At 48.4% G+C, this 11,279-nt stretch overlaps 2 protein-coding genes across 2 annotated transcripts in view; one reads left to right on the forward strand and one right to left on the reverse strand.

The window, feature by feature from the left end:
• LOC113213357 (probable small nuclear ribonucleoprotein Sm D2) overlaps nucleotides 1-11,279 on the forward strand; it is a 214,078-nt gene that overhangs the window by 198,277 nt on the left and 4,522 nt on the right. The window lies entirely within an intron of this gene.
• LOC113213353 (dentin sialophosphoprotein-like) overlaps nucleotides 813-11,279 on the reverse strand; it is a 13,564-nt gene continuing 3,097 nt past the window's right edge. The window contains exons 2-3 of the mRNA XM_026432398.2: nucleotides 8,327-8,390; nucleotides 813-4,597 (exon numbers count right to left, since the gene is read on the reverse strand). Of these exons, the coding sequence (XP_026288183.2) occupies nucleotides 1,051-4,590 (3,540 nt within the window). The 5' untranslated portion in view covers nucleotides 4,591-4,597; nucleotides 8,327-8,390 and the 3' untranslated portion in view covers nucleotides 813-1,050. The remainder of the gene's footprint in view (nucleotides 4,598-8,326; nucleotides 8,391-11,279) is intronic.

The following is an 11,279-nucleotide window of genomic DNA, read 5'->3' on the forward strand; positions in this document are numbered from 1 at the left end:
GGGGGAGGGGGGGGGGAACGTACGTACTTTATCGATGATCCCCTATTTCCCGACACCCCGTGGTCACGGGTAGTCACGGTTCACTTAGGGCCGTTCCCTGGAAGCTGGCTGGCTCTAACGGCTACTCTAACGTAAGCTGTCCCCCCGCCTGTTTTCCGACACACCGTGGTCACGCCTCATCTTTGTGACCACGCGTAACCACAGGGAGCCGGAAAACTCCGAGGGAAAAGGCCTAGGTCATGCGTGACCACCCGTGACCACGGGGTGTCGAAAAACAGGCGGGGAAACAGCTTTGACCGTGGTGTGACCACGTGTGACCAGAGGCAGCTGGAGAGCTCACAGGGAACTGTCCTGAGTGAGTCGTGACCACCCGTCACGCCCCCTAGAACGGTTAGGGTCTCGTTGCTCCTGGAAAACCTGGAGATACTTTCGTCCTTTATAAGGCAAAACCCAAAATGCCATCTCTGTAATTCAAATCGTAGCCCGTCCACGATTTTTCAAAGTGAGGTCTGCGCGTGACCATATAGTGGTCACGCCGCAGGGAATGTGTTAAAAGGAGGCTCGAGTCCCAATTTTTTCGTGGGAACTTTTTTCGATTATGGCATTGTAGCGGCGCATCCTTCATCTGCATTGTATCAAAACCTGAGATCGATATCTGCAACGGTGTGGCTGAAATCGAGAGACAAAGGCCCAAAGTGTGGCTTGGTAAGCTGTTTTCATTTCAAGGCACAAAACGGATTTTTTTTTCTGAGCTGTAACTGGTCGAGAGCAATCGACCCTGAAAGGGAGGGGAACTACGAAATACAATCCCGTTTATAGTTGCAAGAGAAAAATATAAACTTTTATTTTTTGGATGAACTAAATAAAATCATCAAATAATACAACTTTCAACGCAACGTCTTATGCTGAAAACAATAGGGCTATGGCTATATATCTAATCAGATAAATTACAGTTCTCAGTAACACTTTTTAATAAAATAAAAAATTGTAAAGAAACATATCTTTATTATAATTAATAACGAAAAATATAAGAAATATTTTAAATAGGAACTAGATTCTCTCCGCACGACTGCTCTTGTTTTTAAAACTTATACAGTTGTCGACTTGTTTGATAAATAAAAACAATTTTTCGTAACTGACCAACCCCATGTGGGCATTTTCATGATCAGAAAGAGCCACCTGGTTCGACGTTTCAAACGAACAAACCCGGCAAAGACGCACTTCATCGTCCGACTCAGGGTCGCACTGGTGCTGGATGTTGCTGTGCATTCGCAGCTGTAGAAGCGTCCCGAAGATTTTTCCGCATACAGCGCAAATGAAGCTGCCAGATTCCGCATTTGTCAGCTCTGCTATTTGACTAGTTTCTGTTTGGGGATGTGTATTTTCCACTGCTCCAGGCAAATCCCCGTTTTGGGGGAGAATGGAGTCTTTCTTTGAACACGCTAAATCGACGGTTGGTTGTTCGATTGTTTGGGGCTGAGGGTCCTTCTCGTTACAATCTCCGTTTGTTGGAGGATTAAGGTCTTGCTTCGATGAATCTCCGCTCGTTTGGGGATGGAGGTCTTGCTCCGATGAATCTCCGCTCGTTTGGGGATGGGGGTCTTTATCTTTACAACCCGGGCTTGTCAATGGTCGGAGGTCTCTCACTGCTGCAGAGCACGAATCACCGCTCGTCAGCTGATTTGGGTATTTATCTTTACAATTATGGTTTGTTAAAGGAAGGTCTTGCACTGCAGAGGACGAATCCCCGCTCGTGAGAGTAGGGGGTCCTTCATCTTGACCCTTACAGCTGGCTGACACGATTTCAGACAAGGTCTCGGACTGAGCTTGTCTCTCGAGTATGTCAGGCACAGCAGCACTGCATCTTCGCCGATGTTCTTTCCGCACGCTTGGTTGCTCTTGAAAGTTTGAAAAAATGTTACCCAAGCTGGCTGAACGCGGATATCGCTCATAAGGCTTCAGGTTTTTGCCAAACTCTGCAAGCTCGTCAAGAAGGCTCCTACAGATGTCTGCGTCGGAGGAGGGGGAGTCACTGGCATCTTTGCTTGGCTCTACTGAAGGGGTTGGTAGCGCCTGTTCCGGTTCATTACCTTCACCCTTTTTTGATGAATCGTTAGATGGCGTCTTTTCTCCGATTTCCTCTGTATTGATGTTGGGTGTCTCTATTTGAGTTTTTTCTGCAGGTGTCGGTTGTTTGCCCTCATTTAGAAGGCAGCCTTTCGCCGACGGGTCTACATCTGTATTTTCTACAGCATTAATGATGGACGTCGAATCAATGTCTTTTCTTTCTTGTTCAGTCCCAGAGTTTTTGTGAAAATCAGAATACTGATGGGGTACGGTGTCCGCGGCAACTTTTGTTTCCAGAAAAGCTCGGTCAGATGTGGACTCGCTACTATTAGCACCAACGGTAACGTTGTGACTATTACTAGTATCGTTTATACATTCTCTTGATTTGCTGTTAATCAGAGATATGGTAGATTTGGGTTCCGGCAAACTGCTCATTGAGTCACATTCTTCTTCGTCTTTAGAAGTCCTCTCTTTCCCCACCTCTCCACACGCACTATCATCCGGCGTGCTCACTAAAGTATTCTGGGTGATTTCAGTGCCTGTGTCAACTTGCATCTGATCACGCTCGATACCGCAGTTCAGTAGGCTGGACGCATCTGGAGCAGGTGCATGCGAGTCTTTAACACGGCCGCCGATGTCGTCCGGTAAGCTATCCACGGCTACGTCTTCAGTGTTCTGCGACTGAGTTATTTGAGAATCACAACCAGTATTCTTTGATGTGCAAACACTATCAGAACAAACTTCTGGCTCTAAAACAGTATTCTCCAAATATTCGGTTTCTCTACTAATTGCCAAGTTTGGCAATACTTTAGGGGCAGTCTGCTCATCAATATTATTAGACTCATCTTCCAAAGTCGACAGGACCTTGCAATCTTTTTTTCTGTCAAGGTCAACTTCTTCTGTTTTACTGACACCTATCTTTTTTAATGTGGCAATCTTTAGAGTGGAACTTGAGGAAACGGTTAGGTCCGTTTCGTCACCTGTAGAGTCTTCACCGACTTCGTCCACGACAGCGAAGTCTTCCCCGTTCAGGAAGACAGTTACGCCATCGTTGCTGCTGTCGTCCGAGCACTGCATGTCGGCCAGTGCCTTGTCTACCACCAACTTTTCAACGATCTGCAATTCCGGTGCGCTCTTGACCCCAGTTTCATTACTCCTGGCTTCATCTGTGCTGACAACTGATGCAGGTTGAGTTTCATTGACTTTCTCCGTCTCGACAGAAGTCTCATCCGTCTCTTCTGTTTTAAGAGGAGAGGCGGGCACATCTGACTTGACGACAGGGGGTTCGAGATTATATGGCCTGTCACCAGATGTCGTTTCAATCGAATTAAGGGGAGGGTCAGGGTCATCTGACCTATTGGGTTTCTCTGGCGTATTGCCTGGCGGTGAACTGGTGCTGGGCACTGTGGTCACCGCTGTATTATTAGAGAATACTCTGGGTTTAGGGGGGACAACGGCCAACGGCTTCTTCGGCGGGGCGACGGCCGTCTCAACCTGTGGAGTCCGCTGCAAGCGAGCCTTCAAGTCCGCGCGCACTCTGCGGCAGTCGGTACACCGGCACAGCCGGAACATGCACACATCTCGGTGGTGGCTTTTCATTGGAAAGTGCCAGTTGTGATTGAGACAATATAGACAATTATCCAGGTTAGTGCGGGCGCGTTTAGGGTCGGACGATACACCAGCAGATGCCTTCCGCTTGCGAGTCTGCTCCTTGGATTGTACATTTGATTTGGTGCTCGTAACTGTGCTCATCTTGGTGACAACGAGCCCGTCTTCAGTCTTGCTCTGCTGAGATGATGGATTTTCTACAGTTTTACTTTGCTCTGTGTATTCTTGCTCGCGTTGACCTGGTGTCTGCTTCTCAAACTGAGTCTTCTGCTCCTTGGCGGGAGTTTCTTGCTTGTCCAGTCCCTGGCGCCGCCGCTCGCCAAAGCATAGTCCACAGGAACAGCGACTGCGGAACTTGCAGAATTTTGCGTGTTGACCGATGTCAAACACTTCTGCGCCGTGCAATTTGCAAAAAACGCAGAAGTTGGTGGCACTACCTTTAGCGCGTACTTCCTCGTTTTGAGCAGAAGACTGCCTCTCGGACTGGTCCTTCTGCTGGTGCGAACCTTGGGCGGAGGGTTGCTCCTTGGCGGGAGTCTCTTTCTTGTCCAGTCCCTGCCGCCGCCGCTCACCGATGCAAAGTCCACAGGAGCAACGACTGCGGAACTTGCAAAACTTGGCGTGCTGCCCTGCGTCGTACTCCTGCAACCCGTGAAACTTGCAGAAAACGCAGACGGCGCCAGTCCTGCAGTGAGAGCAGGTGCATGCGCCATACCTGCAGTTGGCTGTGTGCCGCGGCGTCGCGCGCGCACTGATTCCATGATTACTGCACTTCGAGCAGAATTTAGAGCAGAACTTATTGGCGTCGCATATCTGACAAGATTTGCATCTATAGAATCGACATACTCGAAGATGTCCCTGGCTAAAGAGGCTCCACTCGCCGTGTCTCTCGCACCACGTGCATTGCGACGGCATCGTGCTCCTGCGACAAACAGAAATGTCTTGTTATCAACAAGGGGTGGCCAAAACAAGGTAAACACAGCCAGATAAATTTGACAAGCCCGTTGATCAATGATACTTTGCAAATCTATATGTGGAAGATACACTGCTAATCCAAATTAGAGGCGCACTTTTTTAATTGTGCAAAGTTGTTTGAGATAGAAAGCTCCGCTTTCAGCAAGGTGTCATCAACACAACATTCATCTTTAGGCTCATGGAGTGCGCAACCGTTACGCCACCCCTTGCCCAACCCCTTGAGTGGAGAGTGGTGAACATGAACGTTAGCCACCCTTCATCCTCTAGTGAGGGGGTGCGGTTGTCCCCAGGAGTAGTCGCCCGTCGCCCGGTTAAAGATGTTGACACCGTGTTTTACCGAATGAATGTCCTTAATAGAAAACGAAGGTCCTATTTTATCCGTAGTTGAACGACTGAACCTATTTCGGATCAGAATTTTATATTCCCACCCTAAACAAAAGCACACGGGTTTTAGAACAATCGCGTAGGAAGGCACCAAAAGTTGCGTGCGGCGGGCTTGCCTACCGTCGCTCCGCACGGCCCCTTACGGCCCCATGTGAGTATGCAACCCGCCCTGTATGTTCATAAATTATACGTCACAAAATCAACAACAATATATAAACAAAAAAGCCTTGGAGTCATTTTTCTTTTAATCATAAAATATTGCTCGAAACTGTAGAATAGGAAATTTTCTTAACTACGGGTCCGTTTATGGTTAACAAGAATTGTTAACTGTTAATTGTTATTTGTTTTTACTATATTGATTTTAGAAGCAGGAACAACAGTGAAACTAGAATAGCTTTAGATATTTTAAAGATACATTGGATCCGAGGACAATTATGTCGATTTAGAATGTGCTGTTTCGGGGGGGTACTTCCCCTCTCATTGTCCGATTTGGCGCCTCGCGCCTCCTTGTACGTCTCAATGTACAGCGTCGTCATTTACACCGTATTTTCGTCTAAAAACCCACTCTAGCGTCCAAACGGCGAAAGATAGCGCCAAACGGACAAAATTTTGGTCGAAAGGTGTCTACTAGAACGACTTGGAGGAGACGACAAGGCGTTTTGCTGGCGCAAAACAGGAATATGACGAATATACACTACGTGACCAGCGCCTGCCCCCCCCTTTCCCCCTCCGTGACCGACCGTAGTGCAAGGCTCCCCCCCCCCCAACCCCAAAATGAACTCCGTAGTGTATGGATGGCCCCTAAGTAAGTCCTGTTTTGCCCCCTTTTGGTACTTCTGGATGATTTGGAATAGGACCTACGGAGGGATTTGAAAACAGGGACTCTGCGAGGACCTTCGTTTTCTGTTAGGGGTGTTCCGTAGAACAAGGTGGATCTTTACTGAACTTTGCACACCCTGATTCCATCAATAAGTGTTCAAAATAACAGATTTAAAAAAAAGTTAAATGTTCGAGGGGGTAGTTCAGACAGGGGTGGCCCGGTCTCGGGCCCTTTATGAAAACACAAAGCGGGCCGTAGGGCACGTCCCGAGAATATGCCACACGAATTTTGCACCCCTCAAAACACACCCCTTTTAGGGTTGATGGGGGAGGGGGTGGGTTTGTCGGATCGAAATTTCGCGACCACCAGCCGACGGAGGACAAAAAGTTGAGCCGATCCACCATTAGAAACCGTTTTCTTAACACTCTCAATGATATTTTCGGACCTGTTGAGAGCGAATAAGTTTTCACCCCTCTCCAACTCAAGGGGTTGCGTTTGCGTATCCCTTCCCATAAGGGGTGGCGTCGTAACGATTGCGCACTCCGTGTGCCTCAAGATGAATGTTGCTGCCAAAGCACAGCACAATCGAAAAAAATACGCTGCTAATTTTGACTGGCAGTGTACAATAGAGGGTAGCGAAAAAAATGATTTGAGATATTAAAATGGCGGATATGCGGAAAAGTTGTCTTTTGGAACGCATTAGCTCTTATAGGGAAAATCGTCAAAAAAACATGAAAAAGTGAAAATTTAGGCTTCGTATCTGATGTTTTTTGAAAATCTGTTTTCAGAAATGCAATCTACGCCAAAAAAAAAGGCATCCAGTGATGTATCACACTTGACATTATAGTGAACGGGTTAGTTTCGGCCAGCTATCAATTTTAGACAAAATTGCATCAAATTGCACAAAAGTCATAAAATTTTGGCCGATCGCCCCCCCCCCGGGCGCAGGCGCCGGGGGGGTGGGGGAGGGGGGGCCCCCCCCCCCCATCGTCACTAGTGAGCCGCCTGTAAGGTAGGCAATTTGTACTACAAAACCCCTGTATGTAGGCAACCCAGTACACCCCCCCCCCCTGTCGCCCCTCTCTTACACCGCGCCTGGGAGCGGGGAGGTGGGAGGGGACCTCGGAGGGGACGGGAGAGGTAGGTACGGGTGGGCTACACTGTAAAAGCTAAACAGTACTATTTGCCTTGTACCCCTACGGAGGGGTATCGTTAACTGTTTAATGCGGACTGAAGTCACCGTCGTAGGGGTTTTTCACAAAGTACCCCTCCGAGGGGCTCCTCTGTACCCCTAGGTGTGTGGTGGGGTCAACCCGCACTGCATGTAGGGGTACACTGCTGACGGGTACTTTCTGGGCCCTCGCCGGGGTACAGGTAAACGCCATAGGGAGTGTGATTGTCACCCAGCTTGGGGTTCTGTGGTCCCCGTCGGACGGGGATTACTTTGCTCTGCTGATGGGCGGTATGGTGGAGGGAGGCACGCTGGCAAGACCCCTGCCTCTCCCCCCTCCTCCCCCCGTAGCCCGGCGACGAGGCAGGTCTGTAGGAGACAAAGGCTGGAATGCCTTGCACCGCCGGCAGCGCCCGCCCCCATGTGGCTCCGTGGCCCAGTAAGTTACGAACGAAGCATGAGCGCTGAGTTGGCATGGCCGAGGTTCTATTCCCGGCACTGCCTGCTACACGTGTATCTTGCGGCTATGTAGTAACCGAACCAACCATGATGACAGCCTACCAAGTTAGTGATGTGAGGGGCAGAGGGGCCTCATTACGTCGTGTGGGGGGCCTAGGCCAGAGACTAAACCAAGCCAGACAAAAAAAAACAAAAAAAAAACAGAAAAAATATTTTTTGACCCAACGTTTGCAAATGACATTCTGTAACATTTGGCGGGAAGTACACCGCTTTCGGCACCCTCCGCGGGCAGGCGCAAGAGGCCGCGGAACGGGAGTAGCCGTGCGTGAAGGAAGGGGAGACAGCCCCATCGGACGAGTACAAGCAGACCCCGCACTGCGACTGGGAGTCCCCGTGCGTGGAGGACAAAGAGACACCGCTAGGGGTACATTGAGCCTCGTCGGACGAGTACAGGCAGACCCCGATGTCGCCAGTGGCGGGCCGCCAACGAGTGAGAAATAACTCCTCGTGAGGGGAACGCTTGACCTGCCTAATGGGTAAGAGGTACCCCTCCGAGGGGCAAGATCCGGCCATCCACATAATGCGGACAGTAGTCACCCTTGGCTTTTACAGTGTAGTCTACCTTTTTAAAACTACGGGGCAGAGCGGCCACCCTGTACATCACCGCATACCCGCCATTTCAATATCTCAAATCCGTTTTCTTCGCTACCTTCTAGTGCATAAGATATGCGGGCGGCAAACATCTACTAAATTCAACAGTTGTTATTGAAAAACGGATGGGCTGCTTGGTCTTCCGCGAAACAAAAAGTTGATAGAAGTGATTCATGTAATTGACCATTTACCTTTATAACTTGAGCTGCTCCTCCTAGCACTTGTGGAATTATGCAGTCCGACAGAAGCATTTACCTGCAAAGTGAATAAAGAATATAGATTAGGAGCGAGAAGATGAGGGGGAGGCCCTACTGACTTCATCCACATTTTCGAAATTGCGATTTTTGACGGCCTTTGAGAGTTCAGTAAATGTTTATTCATGTCAAATTTGGTTCCGTGGAGATTAAGGTCAGAAAAAGCACCTGGTCGGATTTCTAAATCTAAAAGTTTGTCACAAGGAACTTTTGAGAGATACCTATGATTTCACTAAAATTGCCAAAAACTCGTTGGAGAAGGGAGATAGGGGAAGCGAATTTGTTTTTCTCTCTTTAAACCGTAAACAGGTTCTGTATCACGTGATATAGATTTTCGTACTCCCCCCCCCCTTTTGGCTATTCGTAACAAAAGATCAAAAGCTCAGTTCATAGAAATACACTGATAAATAACGTGTTCAACTGGCGTGCACATGCAAGTTCTCAACGTTTTCCCTGATGGGACAGACACGATGCGTCGTGTTAACCGACGTGTCTGATATCCGTCTGATATGACGACAATCCGACCAAAAAGGTCCAAAAATTGTCGTAACCGACCTAAACACGACTACCACACGTTGCATTTCGGTTAGACATGACAATAACGCATGACGAAAATACGACGTCGTGTATGCGACAGATGTCCGACATCAGCCACCCGGCCGTACGTCTAGCGTCGTATCTGACGAAAACACGACGTCGTTTTTTGCGTCGGACACCTGACGTCAGCTTCAGTGGCTAGACGACTGGGCTCCTAGGGTCGTATCGGACCGATATACGACGTCGTAGTTGTACGTCGAACACGTCGGCTTATCCCTTGACGACCTTATGCCAGCGTGCCGTAGCAGACCAATCCATGACGTCGTGTTTACGTTATATCTGACCAAAACACGACCCTTTAGCTCTCGCTGCTGATCCCCAACCGCGAATGAGTTAGACCCATCCGATGTCCGTGTCATCATTGCCCTGGGAACGTCGTGTTAGACGTCTGCCGCTCCGGGGTTATGATTTTAGTCTCTCGTAGATGAGCCTGGTGCTCATCACCCTCGGAATGAATAGTTGATACCGAGGGGGCAATAACTCCCTTTTGAAGTGTACACATGATTCCCGAAATTCTTGATTCCCGGTGATTCCTGTCCGCTTAGAATTATTACATAGGTTTTTCGGGGGGTTTTAGTGGTATATAACGCTTATTTCGACTGATTTGTACTTATTTCTCTAGTTTCCCGCTTATTCTAAGCGATTTCTATTGATTTTGATCAATTTTTATCCTGATGATTCCCAGACAGGTGTACACATGATTCCCGGAGTTATTGCCCCCTCGGTTGATACGTACATGCGATGATAGATCGAGTCGCGGACACATCAAGACGACATCGTGTTTTGGTCCGATACGACGACTTTCGCGAATCGTTGGCTCTCTAGACGTCGTATTTTGGTCCGAATGTGACGCGAATTAGACGTCGTATCGTCGTCGTATTGTGTCAAAACACAACTGTGACACGACGTCGCGTTTTCGTCATATTCTCGTCGTGTCGTCCCATCAGGGTTGATGCACACTTTTAAGTGTTTGGCGTGATATTTGAATACTATGCAGAGTTTAACAGTATAGTTGAACACTTAGAGGTGTTCAATACCAGGGTTGGCCATAAACCTTAGGACACTTCTGTTGAACACTTCAAAGTATTCAAAGTGTTGAGCACTTGCAAGTGCGCGCCAGTTGAAAACTGTATTAATGAGTGAACCTTCCTACTATTTTTCACAGTGCCTGGTCATAGGATAGGACCGATCCGGTTTCGACTCTAGTGCATTGCCATACACTGTTAAAACATATGTTGTAAATTTACAACACCAGTGCTGTAAACTTTCATAGCAACACTTTTTGTTTTGAAGCAACATATTTTGGAATTCAACAAGAGACTTTCTCCGAGAAAAAATCTTTTAAAACGATGTGCATTAAGAATTTGTAATAAAACGTTAATACATTACAATTATTTTTTTTAACAATAGCACGTGTTGCTAAGAAAGTTTACAATACAGGAGTTGTAATCTGAAGACATGGATCGTGCCCTATTCGCGATGTTGGGCAAAATATATGTACAATGGCATGATTTCGATTTTACGTATTCAACTGAAAACAACTATCTTGTTTTAAAACAGAACTGTCATTAGCAGAAATATCATTTATCCACAACTATTTTTAACAGTGTACACTGATAAACTAAGTGTTCAACTGCTTAACACTTCTAAGTGTGCAACTGTTAGTTAAATACTTGCAAGTGTGCAACTGCAAGTTGAATACATGCAAGTGTGCAACTCGGTAGGTGTGCACTTGCAAGTGTGCAACTCCTCGGTTGAACACTTAGTAAGCATCCAATCTAAGGAAGTGTGCAACCGAGGAGTTGCACACTTGCAAGTGCACATCTACCGAGTTTAATACTTGCAAGTGTACGACTACGGAGCTGCACACTTGCAAGTATTCGACTTGCAGTTGCACACTAACAAGTGTTGAGCAGTTGAACACTTAGTTTATCAGTGTACCGGGTGTCCAGGCTAAGACGTTCCAGTACGTTGGGTTGCATACGCGCTGGCTTGCAGGCGCTGTGGCCAGAGAGCGGTGGCGGGGCGAGACGGCTGCCCCCTCCACCGCCGCCGGACTAGAGTCGCTGGGGCAGGGGGTAGCGCTGCGGAGCGGGGCAGGCGTCCAGGTAGGGGAGGGGGTGCAAGATGGCAACACATCCCCGTGACTTCCCCATGTCATCGCGCTCACCCCCGCGAGTTCGCGGCCACCCTCGCGCTCACCCCCGCGACTTCGCAGCCAAAGTCGCGCTCACCCCCGCGATTTCGCGGCCACCCTCGCGACCTCGCGGCCACCCTCGCGGCCACCCTCGCG

Source organism: Frankliniella occidentalis, unplaced genomic scaffold, assembly GCF_000697945.3.
Source record: "Frankliniella occidentalis isolate FOCC.00 unplaced genomic scaffold, Focc_3.1 Scaffold12, whole genome shotgun sequence".
NCBI lineage: Eukaryota > Metazoa > Arthropoda > Insecta > Thysanoptera > Thripidae > Frankliniella > Frankliniella occidentalis.